The sequence below is a fragment of the Physcomitrium patens genome, chromosome 24 (assembly GCF_059467195.1).
Source record: "Physcomitrium patens ecotype Gransden chromosome 24, ASM5946719v1, whole genome shotgun sequence".
NCBI lineage: Eukaryota > Viridiplantae > Streptophyta > Bryopsida > Funariales > Funariaceae > Physcomitrium > Physcomitrium patens.
This window is the reverse complement of record NC_143433.1, coordinates 13,538,843-13,562,514: the sequence shown is the minus strand read 5'-3', so window position 1 is coordinate 13,562,514 and position 23,672 is coordinate 13,538,843. Positions and strand designations below refer to the sequence as shown.

General features: G+C 34.8%; 3 protein-coding genes and 1 long non-coding RNA gene across 15 annotated transcripts; 2 read left to right on the top strand and 2 right to left on the bottom strand.

Moving 5' to 3' along the window:
• The first annotated feature begins 358 nt into the window (after window positions 1–358).
• On the top strand, window positions 359–3,524 carry LOC141044919 (uncharacterized). Its single transcript, XM_073531152.2, has 2 exons — window positions 359–2,182; window positions 2,408–3,524. The coding sequence occupies exon 1, from the start codon at window positions 1,249–1,251 to the stop codon at window positions 2,098–2,100; it is 852 nt and encodes a 283-aa protein (XP_073387253.1). The 5' UTR covers window positions 359–1,248; the 3' UTR covers window positions 2,101–2,182; window positions 2,408–3,524.
• Window positions 2,467–3,356, bottom strand: LOC149986448 (uncharacterized). Its single transcript, XM_090246953.1, has 2 exons — window positions 2,952–3,356; window positions 2,467–2,805 (listed from the first exon to the last, which is right to left on the bottom strand). Exons 1-2 carry the CDS (start codon window positions 3,354–3,356, stop codon window positions 2,791–2,793), a joined length of 420 nt encoding a protein of 139 aa, XP_090103079.1. The 3' UTR covers window positions 2,467–2,790.
• Window positions 3,525–4,751: 1,227 nt separating the features above from the next.
• LOC112276338 (mediator of RNA polymerase II transcription subunit 22a) lies at window positions 4,752–6,165 on the bottom strand. Its single transcript, XM_024507572.3, has 3 exons — window positions 5,647–6,165; window positions 5,348–5,410; window positions 4,752–5,123 (listed from the first exon to the last, which is right to left on the bottom strand). Exons 1-3 carry the CDS (start codon window positions 5,830–5,832, stop codon window positions 4,851–4,853), a joined length of 522 nt encoding a protein of 173 aa, XP_024363340.1. The 5' UTR covers window positions 5,833–6,165; the 3' UTR covers window positions 4,752–4,850.
• A 4,370-nt stretch (window positions 6,166–10,535) lies between these two features.
• LOC149986447 (uncharacterized) lies at window positions 10,536–16,401 on the top strand. Of its 12 annotated transcripts, none has more exons than XR_016500506.1 (7): window positions 10,872–11,012; window positions 11,657–11,771; window positions 11,886–11,930; window positions 12,878–13,055; window positions 13,369–13,559; window positions 13,784–13,878; window positions 15,567–16,401. It is a non-coding gene; the product is annotated as an uncharacterized LOC149986447 (long non-coding RNA). The 12 variants fall into 12 exon arrangements; XR_016500505.1 differs by lacking the exon at window positions 10,872–11,012 and adding an exon at window positions 11,106–11,247; XR_016500512.1 differs by lacking the exon at window positions 11,886–11,930 and having other exon boundaries at window positions 10,536–11,247; window positions 12,878–13,033.
• Window positions 16,402–23,672: the final 7,271 nt, after the last annotated feature.

Below are 23,672 nucleotides of genomic sequence, written 5' to 3'. Positions count from 1 at the left end.
AACACAAGACATAGCAACTGGTGCTGAATGAAAAAAACCCTATAACAGTAAAACAAATATTGAAGCATACAACGAATAAAGAAGCAACAACTGCTTCAAAGACACTAAAACAACAAGACAAGAAACTAATGACAAACAAAGGCTTGCACACAAATCCTAAAACCATGTCTTTATCCATCTTCCATCTCTAAATGTTAAACTGTACAAACAATGGGCCTCTAACAACAACTGACCGTAACTGAAGATCAGTAATACAAGGAAAATGGGTACAGAGGAATGAGTGCAAGAGGGGGTGTTGGAAGATGACTAATGCCCTCATTCAATTACAGAACTGGGTAGTTCATCTTTCAACACGTGACTCCTATATCAATGTATCAGGCTGCATGTGAATCTCAATCCGTTCCGTTTCTCTCCATCACTTGTACCGTTTTACAGTTAATGATGCTTGTTGGATTTTGTTTGCGAAATGTGCGTCGGTAGTTAGTTGCAACAGTTCGAAGCGACTTTGCATTGCTTACATGTGAGCTCGCAACCCTTGGAGGCGATTTTTCTGTATGGCTCAAGCTTTCGCGCATCGAGTCACCTCAACTTACCCTGAAGCTCGTAACAAAATAATCAAGCAATCTGAGACGACAACATTGTAGCGCCCATTCAGATGCCAGAGCCACTTAGACAACCGTCACTAAATCAGCCCCGTCTTTTGGAATCTCCGCTTCTCACATTTCCTGCGTTCTTGTTTCTGAGGTCATGGTGAAGTGATAGAATGGGAGGTGAACCGCTTCGCTCCTTTGCAGTAGTCTACGGTAGTACTAGATTTTACTTATTGTAGCACGTAATGCGAATGAAGTCACCTTAGTTCGTAGTTTTCGGAAAACAGGCTTCTGGATCATGTCCTTTTATCAAGTTGATGCAAAGCTAGTAACAATAAAAATAAGATTAAAAAGCTAAAACTCTTTTGGCTCTCCACTGCCGAACATATTTGAAGCCAGTAGAATTGTTGCACACGAATTTTCTTCCGTTAGTCGCTTGCATTAAGCAGCAAATCTGTTGAAGTGATGATTTTACTGCTTCAACAAAACCTCTATGAATTAGTTGCTGGCGAAGGTTTTGATTCATCACTTGAGATGGTTGCAAGGTGACGTACAAGAAAACAGTGACAATTGTCCAGCTCAAGCATCGCAACAAGTTGTTTGCGGCTTGGTTTTGGAATTGAAAACTTCGGCGCAGATTGGAGGAATCGGTGGAATCATGAGGGACTGTCCAGGAGAGGACCTGATGGAAGATGATTTCATTGCAGCCGAGGAGGATCGGCTCAAGGATAGTCCACTTCTTAAGCGCATGATGAATCTCATTTCAGACCGCGAAAAGATTGAGAGCAGAACGGTCCGTGAGCTCGGAAAAAGAATGTGCCCACATCCGCCAATGAAACCTTGGAATATTCGTGTTTTATCGCCAAAGGAGAGAGAGCGAGCGATTGGCGAGGCAACCATGCGGGAGAAGTTCGTCATGGACATAAAGGAGAAGCTCAAGCATCGACACGAACGCGTCATGTCCGAGTGCGGAAGGATTGTACCCTCTGAACCCAAACCTCGACGCTGCTCTCAGAGACCAAAATTGGACAACTGGTTAGGAAGAAGATGGTCAAGAGCTCGAGCAGCAACGTTGGTACGCCGAGCTTCAGAAGGTGGTGCCCTGAGAGGGTCTACGCTGCTTCAGCGCGGCTCCGTCTTCCTTGACCACAGGAAAGACTCGATAAGACGAGCCACAATGCGGAGACAAACTATGCTGAAGGAGCAAACAGGTGCGGCTGTGTCGAAGCTTGAAGCTCACAAAATTGTGAACAAAGTGAACTTCGACAACGTGGTGGACATGTCTGTCGCCGTGCAAAATACTACAGATTCCTTGGGCAGACTGAGAGCGGTCCAACATGACAAGGAGATGTGGAACAAGATTAGTCCTGCTGAGTATACGTCCACGCCATTATACGATTGGAAGATTTACAAGTCTGACCTGCCGCGCAACAAATTTGGCAGAACAGAGGATTACTTGCAAAGTTATCTGAGAAGCTACAAGAATGCTCCGCACGGCCTGCCCCTCTGAGACCAACGAGCGAGTTTTCTACCTCAGCGACAAATCCTAGCAGCCCAGAGTTTGCATATGAACACCGTTTGGAACAATTAAGGTCAATTATTTTTCCAACTATGAATAAAATATGAGGGTTTTGTAACACACGTATTACAACCCTCGGGATGAAGACGATTAACTCGCCCAAGGAAAATTTCACCGGAGAGAAACGTTTGCCAAGTTCCACAGGAAGCTATCTCTGCATCTTGTGTCAAACTTTCAGTCTGCTCTCTCATATAATTGCTGATCTCCAATAGATAAATCGCAGAAATGATCCATGTAGGTGTGGCAACATACTTTCTTGCAAGAAAATCGCGGATAGCGACGCACAATGACAACCAATTGCACGATACTCCAAAAATTTATAACATGTAAAAAGCTGACATACATGCTAGCAGAAATTTTTGAGGCTCAGGAATTCCTTAAATGACAACCGCGCAACCCCCCAAGTTAACGCTGCAAAGCCAGGAGGATGAAGAATGCAGATCAACTGCGTGCCATCAATACTCTCTCACATGATCAAATGCAAGCCGGCGCTCTCGCAGCTCGTCAGTTAAATCCTTCAGCAAGCCAGCAAATTGAGTCCCAACACAGTCATCACGCCTCCTCCCTAGTTGCAAAAGGGCTGAGTCGATGGACCTTTGCAAGGAGGCCGATGGTCTGGAGCTACCTCTGCAGCAGCTGCTCTCACGACGGCAGGGTTGACGTTGTTCAGGTTCAAGAGGATCAATAGATATTTCAACATTTGAACCCATTTTTCTGTGACTTCTAACTAGTTGCTGTTGCTTTTCACAGGAATATGGCACCTGTGGACTTTGTGAGAGTACCTGCAAGGCTTTTTCCTTCGGTCGTTCACAAGATCTATGTAGTGCCTTTCCACAGACAAAAGGAGCTCTTTGTAATGGTTGTGCAATATGATTTGACCCGTGACCAGTCATTGGAGAGCAGAGGTTTCTGGACTGAGGCGAAGAGATCCCGTAATGCAAACACTGCTTAGCAGACCCCAAGTGTCCTCGGGCTGGAGACTCGTGGCGATTGGGCACATTGACCCCAGCACATGATGGACCATGATAGCCACCAAAAAGGCGAGGTCCTCTAGGTTGCCCTTGGTCCATGAGACGGACGAGCTGGTTGCGGGCTTTCGTCAAGCCATGCATCAATGTAGAGATCAGTTTGCAAAATTCGCCTGCAAGTGCTTGATCATGCGATCTCTTGCTTACGAGACCCGGCATCTAGCAATCTGTCTCACTTCAATTCATGAGTAAATGCATTGAACGTTAATGAATTGAATCATACACTCAATTACCTTGAACCTTAACGTTAACTGATCTCACCCACACCAACTGAAAAAGGTGAGGCAGCAACTGCAATAAGATCATTTAAGTATTCAAAAGCTCCCACATGCTGTCCAAGCTCTTCTATCCTTATCAGAAACCTACAAGACCATTTCAAGTAGATCAAAACTTCATGATCAATTTTTCAATATATTTTCCATAGCCAATACGAGAAGGCAGTTATACATCCATCATTTCAGAAGTCCACCTGTACCTGAACCATTCTGATTACATATAGAATGATCCATGGTGTATAAAAATGTTCGAATAATATCTAGCTAGGAGTTCAGAGAATAGAGATACGGAAGTAAAGCAAATTAGAGTTTGATGTTCACCAGTTCAAACATTAACGACTTCGAACAACACGAAGCGTGCACAAATTCAATGTCACTACTCCGTAATTGATGCATATACAAATCCCACGGCACTTCACTTATGGAATGACTACTGCAGTGATGACGATGACCATTCGGAGATTCCTTAAGACAACAATTCTGAGTGTAAAACTTGAACGGTATTGGAAGACGTTTCTCAGAAAGTTATAAGCGCCATACTGCAATTCGGAAAAACTCCAGGAGCAGAAACTGTAGGTCAGTGCTCGCTACGACGGTCTGTATTACGTTTCACATGAAAGATCCTCAGAATGAATGCGACACACAAACCCAAGGAAAATAGCTTGCAACAGTCATCGTTGATTATATCTCAAATAACGTCACCAAAAACGACCTCCATTGATATCAAAAATGATATTCCCCTTGAAGTGTAAAATCATCGAAAGAGATATTGAACTACCGTCGAGATCAAACACACTCCGCTCAAGGAAGGTTATATCTAGATCCCTATTTTGCTTCAGAAGCCAAAATCTGAAGACGAATAAAGCAAATAACGAAAAGCTGTGATTCGCAAATGGAAGTGGGCTTCCCAATCTATTTGATGACGACAAACTTTAGAATTCCTGCTTGGTGCAGCAGTGTCTGGGTAGTTGGGCTAGCATTGATGACATGAACAATGAGATTGCAAGAGCCATCTCAAAAGTTAGTTATCATAAATTATAAGTTAAAAGGACAAAAATAAAATCATATCTTCCCGGATAAGCGTTATCATACATCAGTGTAAATCTTTCCCGCATTAACAAAGTGCAGGGCCGAGTAAAGAGACTGAGTCAAGTAACAAAAATGACCAGCACATAAATACAACATGAGGGATTAAACTATAATTTGACGAAGCATTTGTTCTGGCATCAGTAACCAAAATACTATATCAAGTCACGCATTCGTGCTATTAGTTACAATATAGGCAAAAACCAGAAGACGGTCTGAAAGTAAAATTTACCAATAGCATCCAGCATAGTACAGACCGATCAGAATTTGTAAGATATCATGTATAATTAGTCTATGCACCATCACCAATAGTTGAGTTTAGAAATATTTGTGAGCCAATTCTTGATGTCCGATGAGGGGAGGCATAATAATGAGACTCCAATTCCTGCAAAGAGGTAGCAACTATTTCTCCAACGCTTACCAACAATCTGTCAGTCTCTTGACTTTGCTCTCCAAACTTGATGATTTGTTGGTTTATGCTCCGGTTCAATGACAAAAAATCAGAAAATACAGCTGATTGTTTTAGTTCCGAAACCAGCTGGAGTAATGAATCGGCAGCTTGTACCTACACAACAGAGGATAATGCCTAAATAAATTGAGTAGTATCACATCGAATTTATCACGTACATAATTATCTTTCGGGAGTGAGCAACGAGGTATTAAACATTCAGTGCGGCAGCCGGGCGCCAAGAAGTCAGTTGCGAATTCAAAGATAACACTTAAAAGACAATCCAGAATAAAAACGCTTGAGCAAGAAGAGATGGTCATGAGCAAAAAAGGATCCATTACCACGCGAGATGCGTGCACCTCCATCTGAAACGCTTCTTGTGCATTCCTCACCGGATCATTTATCTGTAAACGAAATACACGTTCTCATTGAACACGAACCACGGGCTCATTGTCCACAAGTCGGGTGTGATCGAAGACTCAGAACATAATGAACAAATGAAATTTTACTGCTCGTAGAAAAGAATCCATGACAACCATCCTGCACTTCAGCAGATACACGGAATTGAGGTCTAAATAATTCCCCTGGCAATTTAACACGAGAATCAAAGCGTGGTAGGACTGAATTTTTTTCCTCTCACCCGAGCAGCCTTCAAAAGGTGGGAGAAGTTATCGAGCAAGATCCCGATATCTGAATCTGCCCTCTGCAACAGAGACCGCTGTCTCTGCGCCGCTTGTGCTGAAGCTGCAGCAGTCGGGCCAACCACGCCTCCAGCGCCCGAGACGCTCACTCCCCCTTGAGCCCCTGCACTTCCCGGCTTATTCATCGTCTCGCCCCGGACCACCAAGAAATCTTAAGACCAGTAAACCCTAGCAGACTGATCTAGCGAACATCACCACTATCATCTCAACTCCAACCGCAGCCAGTGAAAAGACAGCATGATAGTCTTCTCACGCAACTCAAAGCGATAACTAAAAATTCTTTCAATTTTTTGTGGAACAAATCGTCACACCTCGTCTTCAGAGCCTTTCGCAAACAAGGCAGAAGTGTGCCTCCCAATCCTAAGTGCAACAGCATGATGTAAGTTACTGTGGGAGCTTGGGATCTGAGAGCTTGAGCTTCCGCATCAAGTCAGTCAAGCTTAGGCACAAAATCCAAAGATGCTCGAAAGAAATTCCAAGGGTTCAGTTGTGCATGTGTGAACGCTATGACCTCCCTTGTCGATGATATCTGTTTCCTTGCCATCCACAACTTTCATATATCATCCACGCGAACAAGCTTCAAAAGTTTAAATTAAAGCAACCGGAATCCTTTCGAAAAAGAAAAATCTCATATTTTTAAATTTTAAACATTTAGATTTTTTTAATTGTAGTGTAATTGATTATTTAACTGAAGACATATTAGAAATAAATTTTATTCACATATAATAATTAATTTTATATTCTAAAATTATCATATGTGTTTGTTTGAGTATGTTCAAAGCTAAACTCACCATCAACTTAGTGTGGTGTTTCATAACAAAAACAAATATAACTTCAACACTTTTAACCCCATGTAAAAATATTTTTAATTTTCAGAAAAAAAATATTATTAACATGTTCACTTTTAATTTATTTTTCTTTTAATGATATATTAAAACTAGAATTTTCTTGCTTTAAAGTATACAATAAAGAAATTTTGAAAATTTTTAATTTAGTTTATTCTACATTCATTTAAATTTTTATTAAATAAATATATAAATTAATATTATTCTAGTTTAAAATCTCCTATTTATGAATAGATCTACAATATTTTTTAAACTATTCATAATTAGGACTTAGAGCAGAAATCTTTTAATAAAAATTATATTTATATTTAAACAATATTTTTTCTAAATGAATGTATTTTATACTATTTACTCAATCTACTAATTGGTTAGAAAGAATCATATTATATATCTCTATCTTTATATATATATATATATATATATATATATATATATCATAGATTAGATTCTAATCATTGTTCTCTCAAAAGATAAAAATCTATCATTATTTATATAATAAATGAATTTTATTATGTCTTTATTAAAACATGAATATAGTATTATTCTAATACTAAATAAATATAAATATAAATAATTAGAAATAGTAAAAAAAATTGAAAATAAATAGTTAAAAACATATGTTTATTTTATAGTAATTCCAACCTAAATATTTATTATGTGTTTTAAAATAAATAACATATTCTATATAATAAAAATTTAAAATATTAAATATTATTTTTGATCTAATTATAGTATTTTAAACTTATATTATAAGAAAATCTTAATTTCAAAAATACTATTTTATAATTTAACTAACAAAAAGCCTTTGAATGTGGCATGCTTGTAACATATATTACAATTCTTTGTTTAACTTATCTTTAATTTTGAAAAATATTAAGTATTTTTAAAATATTAAAATGATAACAAAATAAATATATAAATAAATCTCAAAGTACTAGAATTAATTATCTTACAATTTATCTTTAAAAATCTATATATTAATTTTTATTTACATAATTTAAAGACTTCTTTGTTCTACAATCATAAATTTAAAGTAAAATTGTCAATATTTATTTTTATTTTTTCATATAAAAATATTAAAAAAATTAGAAAATATATTTTTTAAAATTCATAAAATATTTTTTTTAAAAGATCCAAATTTGCTATAAAATTTAAAAAAAAAAAAAAAAAATTCAAATCAATATATATCTAAAGAAGATATTGTAATCCTTATCAATAGGTCTTAATTGGTAGAATTGTTAAAAGTATAATTTTAAATATTTTTAAATATAAATCCATTACAATGATTGGGCGTTTTTAAACATCACCATGAAGTCAAAAATATTTTTTTTATTAGTAGAAAATAAAAAGATCAACATGAAGTCAAAAATATTTGTTTTATTAGTAGAAAATACAAAGATCAATAGTTAGTGTAGGAAGGGAGGTGCACAAGTTCCATATGAATTGGAGCACATTGGATGTAGATAGAAGGATAAGACTAAAGCCTTGTGGCATCTCTAGAATATATATATATATATATATATATATATATCTTACTTTTGAGCCTTAGTGAGGCTCAACTCCTTGATCTTTTAAAAAAGTTATTCTTAAGAGAAAACTTATTTACTTAATTATTTTATTATTTGCTTTTTATCTTGAAACCTTCATATTTGTTTAAAAATATACTTTTTATCTTTTATTTTTATTCATTAATTGATAAAAATATAATAATAAAAAAAAATACTGTTTTTATAGTGTGTATTTGCTTGATTGCAATTCTTTCACTTATTTTGTGTTGTTTTTTTTTTTTTTTTTTTTTTTTTTTTGTTTCTCTCTTTTACATTACACCACCACTTATAAAAAAAATAATAATAATAAAAAAAATAAAAAAATAAAAACCTTTGATTTAGACTATCTTGTAATTTGGGTTGAAGAATGAATTACGTTCTTATAGATATCATAGTTGAAAACATAGTAATGACACTAAAAGTAATTATTACATTTTTAGGAATTATGTTTGCATTCTATTGAATTAGGTAAAAGAAATCATGAGTGTTTTTTATAAAAACTATTGCACAAACTGCTAAGATAATGAAAAATAATAAATAGGATTATTTTTTTATTTAAAAAGTAAAGAGTCAATGTATGTATATATATATATATATATATATATATATGAATAGACATATTCTTATATAAGAATAATAAATCAATAGAGATAAAAATATTAAAAATACTTATTAAAATTTAAAATTATTTGATGATCCATACAAAATAAGTTCTCAACCATGTTTTAAAAGAAAGAAATATTTCTTTTGCGATTGGTACAAAGAGATAATGTAGAATAGTTACTCTCTTAAAAGATTAGTATATTTCTGATTAATACCATTTATTTTAAAATCAAATTATTATATCATAAATTCTTATAATGTTTATTTAAAAGCCATTACTAAACCAATATTGTTTGATTTTATATGTGCACTCAATCTATGTTATTAATTTCAAATATAAAAAGATAATGCACTAATCAAAGTAATACCAGAATAAAAAATTCAACAAAACAATTTAGCCCTACTCCCCTCAACCTTTATAATAGTCCAAATCAAATAATCCAATTTTTCTTTAGCAAACATGAATGTAAAAACCTAAAGTTCTAAATAAGAAAAAATGTTTTTATGAATGTTAGTACTAATAGAATAGAATTTTATTAGAAGCAAATAAATAAATAAAAATTGGTAGAATAAAAGTGCAAAATAATTCAAAAAATCATTTTTAAAAGAGATAAGTTATTTCAGATAAAATAACTAAAAAAATCAATCATCTTAATCTTAAATCATTTTTTTTATTCACATGCAAATAATCTATTATTTTTAAGTACTCGAATTTGATTATAAATCAATAAAAACAGAGATACTTTAATTGGACATGAATAATAAATATAACTGCGATATTAGTTTATTATAAGTGATTTTAATATATACATTGTTGTATAAAATTAAAATAAAAAATAATTAAACATTTAAAATTTTAAAAAACATATAAAATTTTATTTAGTATGCCTAACCTAACTGTTTTTAACCACCATCACATATGAATTTTATTGGTCATTGTTTATATTTGTTGCCATTTTTAAAACTTGGTAATTATTACTGTAATAATTGGATTGAAGCAAAAATAATTTTTTTAAAATTTTAAGCACTCTACAATACACTTTTGCAATGCCTACTTCTTTTTTCAAATGGCAAATCGAAGGCCATAGAAATTGATTCATTTAATACAATCAACCACCCGAAATATAATAAAAGACAAATTCTTGTGTGAAACCATGACTCAGGGAAAGCACTAAATTTGTTAATCATTTGGCATGTCATGAAAAAACACAAGTTAAGTGAACCCTCAAACTTGCAAATATGAGCAGTCAAAGAACGATGATGGTATAGTCATTGAGATCTGAGGTAAAGAAGGATTCTCAAGATGCAAAACAGTAGACTTTCTGTGTGTGCTCTGTTTGTGTACACTGCAGGGAAGAGTCTATGGGAAGTAGAGTGAGCGCGGCATCCTTTTGAAGCTGAAGTGCCACATCACCACAATGGAAAAATCAAAAAAAACTATAATGGGCCATTGCAGGCAATTCAAAATCCACGTTAAACATTAAAAACAAACATACACAGAAACCTAGTTCGTTTTCTGGAATGGGCAACAATGTCCGATTTCCTCAATCAGACCTTCATAACTAGCCCAAGTAGGCTTTGATGACCACTGTTATTTGTCAGCAGTGAGGTTTGAATCCACGACCCCTTACGGAGAACTAAAGTTGAGTCTAATGACCAAGACCTGAGAAGCCCCACAGGAGTAAGACTTCTCTTACTGCAAACGACGCCGTTACAAGTGTATAGTGATACGGTGATAGGCCCTTCCCGGTCGGTGATCTGGTGACCATGTTCTCAACTGAGCTTGTTAATCTATTCTCTACTACGGCCTTCTGTGTTCTGAGTTGCCTACTTTTTCGCTGTATTATGCTCGTGTCTTTATTATTGGGGGTGTCTTGTGCCCAGGTTGAAGTAACCAAGGCCATTGCTCATCCAGCAATTATAGTCTTCGCCAAGCATGTGCTGCGCTGTGGCAACGTAAACTTCCAATGCGGCTTGACCAGCAGATGTGCCTGGAAGCGAATGAGCAAGCAACTTCTTGGAGCTCCAAAGCTGAGTAGTTGGAGTTTGTTAATTCTCTGATTCTTGCTTCTCTGTGGTATAGTTCCCGAGATTCTGCTTTCGTTAATGTTGGTGATCCTGCAAACTCAAGTGAGGTCTCCTTATTCCTTAGTTCCTCCATTTTGAACCTTAGGGTTTCGTCGATAAACTCTCTTGTGCTGGGACTGGATCTATTGCTGATCTGTGCTATGTCTACTCCATCCACGCAAAGATCAAGGAGTTTGTTGTAGTGCTTCGGATTGCAGTGTCGAGGGTTCTGTGACTCAGTTGGTGGGTGCTCTTCTGCTGCTGCAATTCTATGTGTTTATGTTTCTGTTGTCCATCTCCTGAATGACATCAGTGAAGAGCTTTTTGATGGCCCCTTTTACATTGACCTTAAGGTCGATGTCAATTTTCTCTGAGTTGACTGAATCTCTGTCTTATGCGTGGGAGGTTTGTGTTGGTATCTGGAAAGACGTGGGTTGTCCTTGCGTGGCCAGTCTAAGGGGCAGAAAGGCCTCTAGAGGTATTGGTTTCTATTGAGGTTCCTCCGTACTTGTTGAAAATACTTCTTTTATTGTCCAAATTTTGTTGAATATTCCTTTGAGCTCTGCTGCCTTCGTTGCTGAGTATTTTTGCTTGGAGAGGTCTTGCCATGCGGCCATTCCGATTTGTGTTGTTGTTCTCCAGTTTGTGTAGAGGACTTTTTCAAGACTGAATGGAGTACCATTCAGTACTTAATTGCATTTCTTCACCCAAATGATCCACAAGAAGGCCCCTCGAAGAATCTCCCAAGCTGTGTTGTCATTGACTACTGTGTTGCGGATCCAAGCGATTGTTTTTTCAATTGTGGCAAGACTGGCTGTATCATGTAGTCCCATGTTGACCGTGTTCTAGTCGATGTAATGCTTATGTATGCGTGCGGTTGTGCGCAGCTGGTTGAATTGTGTCCATGCCTCGGTGACTATCAGACATTTGAAGAGTGCGTGTTCGGCAGATTCGGTTGCTGGATCATTGCAGAGCCTGCACAAAAGATCCCAGTACTTTTAGGTCCCCACTTACAACTGTCTGAATGACTATTCTCCATGCCACTTTAGCTTTAGTTGATTTGCCTACTGTTGCTCCTCAGAGGTAGTTTCTGACCATACCTCTTGTTGGTTGAAGACTGTTATGGCTATGGATGAACAGGAGCAAAGGTACCAGATTGAAGTAAGAATCACCTAGTTGGCCGTTAGTATCTTGCCTGCTAGTGAGAGATTCCTACTGTTTCAATGTGTTCGGCAATTGTTGATCTGTTGAAGGAACTTGTTACCTACCTCCTCTTCAGGCACTCTGAATCCTATCGAAAATCCTAAATACCTTGTGCTTTTGCCCTCCTCTAGCCATTTCATTTCTAGGTTAGCCTGCCATTCCCATGTTCGAGAGTGTCTTGCTGCCCAAATCCCAATGGATTTATCCCAATTGATTTTGGCCCCACTGGCTTCACAGAATGTGTGTAGGATGTTTATAGCTAAGTTGAGATTCAATTCTGTGCCTTCTAGGTGAAGAACAAAGTCATCTGCAAACATCTGATTTGTAGTTTTTGTTGAGTCCAGTAATGTAAAATCCTTGAGCTCATTGTTGAGGTCATCTAACATACTGTCTAGTATTTCCCCCACCAGAAGATATAAGTAGGGAGCCAGTGAACATCCTTTACGGACGGGTCTTTGTAGTTTGAAAGTAGTGCCTTCTTGTCCATTAAGTGATACACTAGCATTGGCTTGGGAATACAATGCTACTACCATCCCGATGTATTATGCAGTGAATCCCAAGGCACTCATGGCTTGTTCCAAGAACTTCTAAGACACTTGGTCATAGGCCTCCTCAAAGTCAAGGAGTAGTAGGATCAGGTTCTGACTACTAGCTTCAGCCCAGTCCATTGTCCCGAAAGCCATGTAGATATTATCAAAAATACAGCGTCCTCTTACAAATACGGTTTGGGATTTTTAATCCAGTCTGGAAACAAGGGTATCATTCTGTTTGCAAAGAACTTAGCTAGGATCTTGTTAACAGAACCAAGGAGAGAGATGGATCTATAATTGGTTATCTGTGTTAAGTCTCCAGATATTGGGAGTAGGCAGATTTTACTTGCGTTCAATAATTGGCATTGTGTACAGGTTTGCATGAGTTTGGAGAGGAGTGCGAGGAGGTCTTGTTTGATGTCATCGAATAATTCTTTGAAAAATTCCATTGGAACTCCGTCCGCCCCTGCTGCCTTGCCTGCTGGGAGATCTTTTACTGCAGTGCAAAGCTCCTGGAGAGTGGGAGGTTCTGTGAGTTTCGCATTTTGAGTGGGTGTGACATTTTGTCTTTTACTTTCATAGCATTTTGCTCTGGCTGTCACGTTGGCTTCTACTTCTTAGTCTCGAGTGTACATGCGGGTATAGTACTTGGTGATATATGCTTGTTTATCAGGTTCGTAGGCTAGTATTCTTCCGTTGTCGTTAAGCTCCTTTATTAGCACAACTTTCTTGTGCCTTGCGTGGTGGATGAAGAACTCTTTGTTGCAGCGGTCTCCTGCTCGATTCCATGTTGCTTGATTTATGTCATGTTTCCGTTCTGTACGATGTTGTCTAATGCGATGGATTTTTGATTGTTTTGTATCCAGATTTGAGAGTGCAATCTTATCTTCCCAGTTGTCCTAGAGCTGTACTTCGGCCGTGTACACCTCTTCGAAACTTAGTTCGAATTCCTCAAACCATTTGGTTTTTTGTCTTTTACCCTCGGCGTCACTTTCTCTTTTGACTGCGACGACTGCTGCTGTGATTCGGGAGTTCCAAGTCTGGAGTGCTCTATCACGTATGGTGTCTTGCCAGCATTTGAGCAAAAGTTTCCGCCCCTCTTCTGTTGTTACCAACTGTCTGTTAAATGGAATGTTCTTGATTTGTTGGGTTTCTAGGTTTTGTAGTTTTATGAAGATTGGTGCGTGGTCTGAGATGTTGAGAAGGATCCTCCATATCCCTACGTGCCCTCCCATGTCTATCAGTTCTGGGTTTAAGTAGGCCCTGTCTATTCGAGTGCAGATATTGGCTGGAGGATGTCTGCGATTGTCCCAGGTGAAGTGCTTTTGTGTAAGTTTACAGAAAGAGTCAGCAAGGATGCTGTCTTGGAGCCCTAGGTGAAAAACCAACTCATTCCATGCTGCTATTTTGCTTTACCCTCTACGTGTTGTCTTGGATCCTCCCTGCTTATCATCTAAAGATTCTATCATATTAAACTCTCCCATTAGAATCCAGTTTGCTTCTGGGAGGTTGTAATTTTGAAGTTTTCTCCACATTCAAGCTCTGGATCCTATATGGTTAACAGCATAGATGTTTATGATTCCTACTTTTATCTCTGTGGTGCATTGTATGGTAAGGAATTGTGCTCGGCCTGGTATTATGACCCCATGCTCACATATCTTGTTGGAAAGTTGTTGATTGGTTATGATTCCTGTCCCTCCTTGGAAACTGTCCTGTGCTGCTGCGTTAGTGGCTTCGTTCCAGAGTGATGTTCCATTCGTAAAGTCTAGTTGCTTAGTCTTTTCAAGACATTCATCTCTTGAAAACTTGTGTTTTTGAATTAGGAGAATGTTGGGTCTGGGGGTAGCTCGCTGAAAGAGGTCTTTCATCTCTCGTCGTTTTCTAATCCCATTATGATCTTTCCCAAGACCTTGTACATTCAGCGATGCTACTGTCAATTGGTTGTGGTTCATTCTGGGGGATCCAGAATATTGGGGCTAGTGTCCCTCTTGTTGTTATGATCTAGTTCGATTGCTGTTGGTGGAATAGTTTCTGCTGAAAGTGATTCTGGTACTATATCTCCTGTAAACAAGTTCCATCCCTCAAGGCCACCGAAGTCCCAAGCCGCCGATCTCGTTGAACTGAGTGCTTGTAGGGAATCCGAAATGTCTTTCGGGAGTGCTATCCATCTGTAATTGGGGGGATTCTTGATGACCCCTACATTGTCGTTGTAAGTCGTGATCGGGACGATTGTGCACAATCCTGAATTTTCAGAAGGTCTAGACCATGAATAAAACCATGACGCGTCATCCCACTAGCGGATTGGTGTTACTCCTTTTGTTTTTAGGATCATTTTTTGTCGTAGATGCAGCATCGTTTCATTGACTATGTAGGCTCAAGCTTCATCTTGTGTCCATGCAGTGTTACTCGGGTTACGATTAAGATGAAATGCCGAAATCGGTTTGGGCGTCTCTCTGGTTTTTTCAGTCAATACTTTGTAGGAGTCGTTTGGTGATTTCCTGATGAAGACCAAGGAGATCAAGGCTGAGTAGGCTTCTATCCCCGTAGGTGTTTCGAAGTCGAGTGCTTTCCAAATGGTTTCCGGGAGCCTTGTAGTCGTGTATACCTGCCTACCTGATGTTCCTACTGGAGTTGGGACCGAATTATGGGTTGCAGTCGAGGTTCTATTGACTGGTTTCTATATGAATTTCGCTCATTGTGGTGGTTGTTGATAAGCAGGTGAACCAGATTGAAATGTGGACCTCCCTTGTTTGGGAAGTGAGGGTTTTGTTTGTTGTTTAGGTTTATGCTAGGGTACCGTGTGTGTACGGTTCCTGTTTGCGATGTCTCTCCTCTCGTCCATGGGTCGTCTCTGTGATGGGCAGTCTTTGACTAAATGACTTCGGGATCGATATTGGATGCATTGCTGTGGATATCCGCTGTATTCCATGGTGTATTGCACCTCCCCTATTCCATCGAGTCTTTGTAGTTGGATTGTCTTTGGTAGTGCTTCCTCGTTATCTGTTAAGTTCCTGATTCTAGGCCCATAAAATTTTGACTAGTAGTTCTCGTTGTCATCTATTAGGAGGACTTCACTGAAGTTGGAGAGGACGTCCGTAAGATACGCTTTGGTCCTCAGGCGGTGGGAAAGGCCAATAACCTGGGCCCAAAGGGCGGTTTTTGTACTCTTGTTATCTATCTGGTTATCTGTGCCGAAGTAGGGTGTCCAGGAGGAGACTCGAATCTCTTGGGTCTCTAGCATAAAGGATTGTTCAGAGATTGTTAGGTTCCTACCTTCTTTATGTGCAAACTCCAGTTCAAAATAATTGTTTGCTCTCATTGAGAGGGCTACGAAGGATGTGTGTAGTTTCTGACAAGCCCAGAGTGTAAATTTTTGAACACCTGGATTCTTTCCTAATATCTGTCCTAGCACCATGACGTCCTCCGCTTGGGATAAAAGGTTTCTGTGGTTTTCTAGTTTGTCTGCATTCAAGGTAACTCTGAATGTGGATTCTTCTTCTATAGGTTGTGAGGTAACTGCTCCTTTTCCTGTATCTATGTCGTCGAGAGGGTGTTTTACTGGGGAGGGTTAGGTAATGGTCTCTCTAGTCTTACTGGTGTCTCCAGTTCCAAAGGTTGCCCCACCTCTGGTATTGTCTTTGGTGCTAGAGTGTCTAGCGATTCTGAGTAGGCCAGTTTTGCTCGATCTCCTGGTGTATCTGAGGGTTTTGTGGTGGGTTGTTCCTGATCTAGGAATCGCACCAGTCTTGGAAAAATCCTTCGTAGAAGATCCTGGAGGTCCTCAAGTTCTGTAGTTGAGTGGGTAAGACCAATGTTGGGGTATTGCTGGATTAGGTGATTGCCTTGTGCTCGCTTCTCTTGTATCTGTTTCTTGAGTAGTAAAAATATCTCTTTGTCGATGTAGCTCTATGTGGAGTGCAGGCTGATGTTGCGGCTGAACGTCTCGTATGGAGAGTTCGTTGCTTTGTCTGGAGGTTTAGTTTGTTGTAAATCATGAGTCGTGGTAGGGGTACTTACCTGATCAATTGGTGGAGCTGTTTGTTGAGAGGATGAAACCAGAATTCGTCAGCATCATTGTGCGTTTTGGCTCTGCTCCTATTTATCACTCGTCTCCTTGTCTGTGGAATTGAATCTCCTCGTAGCTGTGAGTTCTTGCGACTGCGCGTGTAGTATCCTTCCCCTAGTCCTTCCGCTGGTGTTCCTGGGATATCTAGCACACTAGTTGATCCTGCTTTAGTTGGAGGCGCTACATCCTTGCCTCCTCTCTGTGCTCCGAACTGGTCAGCTGTCGAAATATACGCCATTCTATTGCGAATAGATTCTATCTCTATGCAAATCGCTCTCCTAGAGTTTGCAATTGCAATGCTGATAAATGCGCTTGAGTATGATCCGGATCTAGGACGAGAGTGTGACTCCGCGATTCACGGAGCTCCCCGGCACCCCCCGTCAGTCCCGCTACCATTGCGCCACGGATCGCTGGTGCCTTAGACCACTCGTCTATGCTCACATGGAATCATTTTTTCTATAGCGTTCAAATAATCTCAAGTAATATTCCTTGACAGAAGCTTGCTCTACCTCCACCGTGGAGTTAGAATTGCCTGCAATGACCCGTCGTAGCTTTTTTTAATTTTTTCATTGCGGTGATGTGGCACTTCGGCTTCAAAATGATGCCGCGCTCACTCCACTTCCCACTGACTCTTCCCTGCAGTGTACACAAACAAAGCACACATAGAAAGTCTACTGTTTTGCATCTTGAGAACCCTCCTTTACCTTAGATTTCAATGACTACCTTCATCGTTCTTTGACTGCTCATATTTGCAAGTTAGAGGGTTCACATAACTTGTGTTTTTTCGTGACATGCCAAATGATTAATAAATTTCGTGCTTTCACTGAGTCATGGTTTCATATGAGAATCTGTTTTGTGTTTTTTTATGTGCTTCGGGTGGTTGACTATATTGAAAGAACCAAATTCTTCTGCAGAAAAAATTAAATCAAGTGACAAAACATATCGCAAATCTTAACACTCAAGGCTGACTAATATAGAAAACGTAACCCTTGAATATGCAGATTGTGACTGAAATCAATCGCTTCCCGGCAGAAAAATATACAATTATTTCTGCTTCGACTTTTTTTGGTTTTATTTTTGACACAAATTGGGTATGTCTGATGTTTAGTGGTAGGGGTTTAAAAGATACAACTAAGGAATCCAGCACCTCAACATCCCGCAAGCACATCTTCCTGCTTATCTAAGTCCAGACAGTGATAGTTTTATTCCATTGTTTCATGAACAGTCAACTCACTAGTACAAATTTCATAGTTTTATCAACATGAGCTCTGTAAACTTCAAAGACACCCAACATTTATCCCAATTACTAAAAAAGGCCTCACAATTGATTAGTTGTTTCCAATCTCATCTCGAGTGATTTTCTACATTATATGATTTTATTCAATTCAACCACAATATGTACCAAATTAGAAGTCTAATGTATTGGTGTCTCCACATTTTTGCATCAAAAGCGTTATGCATTTGGATGCATTTAGATTATGTAGAGGCAAGGGCCACAAAGTAGTGATTGTATTATTTTAGAGCACACAAACTTGATTAAAATATATTTTATAAACATAGTTTGCTTAGGACTTTTATCTAATATAAAATTAGTATTTATTTTTTATTCTTAATTAATTTATATTTTTTCAATTTATATATAACTATAATTATTTAAATCATAGCTGATTTCTTTCTTACTTGTTTTAGAAAAAAAAATACTTTCAAGTAAAAATACATTCTTAGAGTGTTTTAAGCTACAATCACTTTCATGGATTATATTAATGTGAATAATATAGTATATGGTAATATTGTAATGTCCTTGAAAGATAATGATTGTGCATAAACTTGACTTATAGCAAATCTAGCTAATACGATATCTACTTGTGTGATTTTAAAAAAATATATAATTTAGATTTTACAAATCTATTTATATTTATTGGTTTTGTTGTATCATTATATATAAATATCCATAGAAAAGAAATTTTATTAGACTGATATAGATAGCTAATACGGTATCTACTTGTTTGATTTTAAAAAAATACATAATTTAGATTTTACAAATCTATTTATATTTATTGGTTTTGTTGTATCATTATATATAAATATCCATAGAAAAGAAATTTTATTAGACTGATATGGATAGTTGTTATTAAAATTCTTTAACAAGTTGTTGAGATTATTCCATTAACTTATTTTTTTCTAGCTATTTTAGTGCATTTACATATCTATTTATTTATTTTATATTGACACTATTATATTATCAACTATTAATTTTTTTTTTTTTTTTAATAAGCCAATTGTCTCAAAAACAATGTAATACATAATTATTATTGTTATTTTCTACCATAATTATATGTGGTAGGAATGTAGAAAGCATATTTTATTCTACCATAAGCACCCTTCTTTGAATTTACAAAGCATATGTTGTTATCTATAAGATTTAGCATAATCATAATTTTTTAAGAAGAAATTTAGATAAAATCTTAAAACATACATCCTTCAGTACTATTCTATATATATATATATATATATATATATTTTATACTATCTAATAAAAATTACAAATCTTAGATTATTGACTAGTTGAAACCAAGTGTATTTGTGATTGGCACCATTCTTAAAATCATAAGTCTTTCAACATGTGACTTTAATGTCTTTGAACTAATATTATTTTTATTAATTCCTATTTAAATAATTAGAGATGTAAATTGAATAGTCTTTTTACAAGATAAAATCTCTTCAACCAAACCAGTTTAATTACAAAGCTTGCTCTATAAGTCAATTCTAAAATAAACTAATAAAGTTGTTACACAAAAAAATCCTTGATTTTTTTATTGACTTTATTAAATTAACATTCATTAAATATGTCAATTATATTTATTGACGTCTCTTCATCTTCTCAAAGATATCATTTATTATTTATACATTATCAAAGATAAAAGCCATTAAGTATGTATGTATATGTTTGCTCTATGACATAGATCTACGATTGATATTATCATTTTTACTAATAATTTTTGACTTTGATTAAAAGAATACTTTGTTAATTTTTTTTTTTAATGGTAGATACTAAGTATTGATGCACTATACTTATCAAAGACATGAATTACAAAAAATAATTACTTCAATACACTCTTGTGTCACTCAAAAGATTAGATATTTATTCAAAAATAATATAATAATAAAATTAAAATGGCTATTGCCAAAAATAAGTAAATTAAAATTTTTTGAAACAAAACATATAGATAATAAATGTGTTGAAAAAAGTAGAGAAGATTTTATTCTTACCTCTATATATACTATCTAACTAGAAGCTACATGACAATATTTTATAGAACATCCAATATGTGTGTAACTTGCAAAACAACTTTTCTATATATGCGCCACATGGCCAACTTGTACCTCAAGTCATTGACATGTATAATATATGGTCAAGTTTCTAACCTACCAATTAAGTACAAGCACATATGAAATCAAATTTGTATCTTTAAAGCTTCTAAGAAGCTTCTTATCAAGGACATGAACCTCAAAGAACTAAAATATCAATACACTCTTGTGTCACTTGAAAAGATTAGAAAATTACTTAAAATTGATATAGTATTAAATTAGAATGGTTATTTCTAAAGCTAAGAATACTAAAAAGTCTTGAAATAAGACTAAAAACTAAAAAGGCATTGACAAGAGTAAAGAAGTCTTCACTTTTGATTCCATATATACTCTCAATTAAGAGCTATGTAGCAATGTCCTATAAGTACTTCAAAATATATTAACTTCACAAGACACATATCTAAACTTGCAAGATAAGTTTTCTGTATGCGCACTATATAATTAGCTTATTCCGCAAGCTATCAATATTTAATTAACTTGTTGTTGAAGTTTTTAACCGATCAATCAATTACAAATACATATAAAGTCAAAGTAGTGTCTATGAAGCTTCTTTAGAAAATATTATATAATAAATCTACTTTTATCTACTTCTACTTAATTTCATAGATAAACATTAGAATAAATATGAATATTCATGATAATACCTCTCCTTCTACAATAGAATTCCATGAAGAGCAGTCATCATATGTTGAAGAAGTCCAAGATGTGGCAAATTGTGTTTGCTACATACTTTGATCTTTGTTCTCTTTGAAGATGATTAATAGGTCTTTTCAACTATCAATAGTATATCATATCAAGGTAAAAAATATCATTTTGTTCTTTAATCATTATTAAAGCTTTCATAACTCCCTTCAAATAAAACATTTACAACACTGTTAAGAGTTGTTCCTACCTCAAATAAAATCACCAAACATTGGAAATCTCTTCCAAGGTTGTGATATCAAATACATTGGCATTATATAACATGACTAATAAATGAAAGAGAATAGAAAATATTATTTTATAAAATATCTCATTTCAAAATATTATAGTAAATTATCTTAGAAATATAGATAATAGAGAAATAAAATACTAAAATTAAAAAGTACTAATTTTATTTTTTTTATAAAATAGACTTATACAAAATTTCTCTATTATAGTGATTTTGGGATTTTTTATAGACTTGAGAATAGAATTTGAAAGAAAACTTTAAAAAAAAAAAATAATGCATTAATTTTATGTCATTTGAATCAATATTAATATTTTAAAAAAAATTCAAAATTAATAATGTTTTTAGTAGGATTGGAATTTGAAAAATAAAAATATGTTTATAAATTTGAAGATTTCTTGAGTTTTTTGGAGTGTGTATAAATAAAATTTGGGCTATGTATTTGTATGTTAGTTTGAAATGCATATGCAAATTTTGATGTCTATTAAACTATTAGATTGAAGTACACGGGGGTTTTTGTAGATTGAGGACTCAAAAATTAGAGTTTAAGGATTAGCAAGTATTTCTAAGATCTTTAGCAATATATCAATTGGATTAAAGTGATTTTTATTTTATAGATATTAGACTTAATTTCTAACATTTAAGAAAAAATTGAGAGTAATTTAATAACTCAAGAAGGAAATATTAGTACTAAAAAATCAACATTTAGGTTGGAATAAGAAGCCATTCAACACCCAATTGGATTATCTTATATTTTTTTCAATTAATAAGTGCAATCAATTTTATCTTTCTTATGCTTATTTTTAATTAAGATGTTAAAAATATAATTTTTTTGAATTGGCATCAATAATTTAATCATTAATTGTTAAGGTTCTATTTTGTTATAGGACTTATTACAAATTTGTTTAAGATCTAGGATTTAATTGTATTTGATTTAGGATTTTTTTACAATTTAATTTGAGCTTAGAATTTGATCTAAGATTTAGTTATGATTAGGATTTGGTTAGAAACTTGATAAGGATTTATTTAAGGTTTCATTAAGATTTGATTTAGGATTTGATTAAGATTCAATTAGGATTTCAATTAGAATTTGATCCAAAATTTGATAAAGATTCAATTAGGGTTTCAAATAAGGTTATATTAGAAATTATATTTTTAATATTTTTTAAAATTCTTTTTTAATTTTTTAATTTTTATTTTTAATATTTTTTAAATATTATTTTTTATTTTTGTAGATATGAATTTTATATTTCTTTAATATTTCTTATGATTTTTCTTTGAGATTAAATCATGACTTTTTGTGTTTATTTTTTCAATTTTTAAAAAAATTATTTTAATAGGTTAAAATTTAATTGGATTATTAAAGATTACTTGAAGTTTATTTAAGGCTCTATTAGATTTACTAGAATTGTTATTGTATTTTTACTTACCTTCTATAACTATGTGCCTAATACATTTTCAAGCAAGAATACACATAATAAAACAATGTTGTATCTTGCCATCTATTCTAGGAAAGATATATTACTCTTCAAGATCTTCATCTTAATTACATTGTCTTGAAGGTTGTGATAATTGTAATATCTTGTCTAGGTAAGTCAGCAAGTGATAGCTCTTGAATTGAATGTGTTAGATGTTGGTTCTTCATCACTTTAGTATCATAAATATACAAAAGTTAAAAACAAGAGTAGAAGATAGAATGTTATCTTTTTTGGATCTTGTTTCTTTTATAGCAAAGATTTGCTATTCTTCATCTTGATTTTGATAGATGACATTGATGAAAAGCCTCAACTTTCTTTCTTATATTTGTAAGATTCTTTGCTAACTCCCATGTGAATTTACTAATATCATATCTATGCCAATGAATAAGATATTATAATCTATTTCAATGTTGCTGTAAATTTAAGACTTCTTTCACCTCAAACTCTTGATTATTATTTATTATTATAAGAAGAGATGGAATTTGTCTTTTTTTTGAGATATTCACTATCTTATATGATTCAAGAAGAGACATGTAGAATATGGAATCAATCTTTATAGACTCCAATAGATGTAATTGATAAGCAATAAGATTGACTTGTTTATAAATACAAAAAGGTCCAAGCCTATAATAGTCTAACTTATTACAAGGATGAATAGTCTTGATTTTGCAACAAAGTAGCCATATCTTATCACCTATAGTAAATTGTGATTATTCTTTGCAATAGATATCTACATTGATCTTTTGCCCTTGTTAAGCTTCTTTTAATTGTGCCTTTATTGTTGCATATAGCTTTAACAAATGATTTGATAAATCTTCTATCATATGATTATCAATTTTTGAAAAGTCAAAAGTACTAAGCTATAGATGATAACCATAATTGGTAAAAAAAAAGGTATTTTTTGAATAAAAGAATATATTAAATTATTGTATATAAACTTTATAAATGGCAAAAGAATTGAGCAATCGTCTTGATAACAATTGATAGCATACTTTAAATATTGCTCCAAAATTTGTTTTACTTATTTTGTTTACTCATTAACAAAAGGATGAAAAGTCAAAAAGAGCTTTATATCTATCTTTAGAATATTAAAAAAGATTTTCTAAAATCTTAATACAAAATGAGTTCCTCTATCTAATATAATATCTTTGAAGAATCCATGATAACAATAGATGTTGTAAAAAAAACTTAGACATTTCTTCATTTGTGATATATTTTATATATGGTACAAAATGTGCCAACTTAGTAAAATAATCTACTATTACAAATATAGAATCAATTGAATGTGAGACTAAAAGATCTAAAATAAAATCCATAGAAACAAGAGAC

Excerpts from the sequence above, each read along its gene's own strand:
- LOC112276338 (XM_024507572.3), bottom strand. The coding sequence starts at position 5,832 with ATGAATAAGCCGGGAAGTGCAGGGGCTCAAGGGGGAGTGAGCGTCTCG. Across the intron at positions 5,411-5,646 it reads ACCTTTTGAAGGCTGCTCGG|ATAAATGATCCGGTGAGGAA; the intron begins GTGAGAGGAAAA and ends TTTCGTTTACAG. Across the intron at positions 5,124-5,347 it reads AGGTGCACGCATCTCGCGTG|GTACAAGCTGCCGATTCATT; the intron begins GTAATGGATCCT and ends TCTGTTGTGTAG.
- LOC149986448 (XM_090246953.1), bottom strand. The coding sequence starts at position 3,356 with ATGCCGGGTCTCGTAAGCAAGAGATCGCATGATCAAGCACTTGCAGGC.
- LOC141044919 (XM_073531152.2), top strand. The coding sequence starts at position 1,249 with ATGAGGGACTGTCCAGGAGAGGACCTGATGGAAGATGATTTCATTGCA.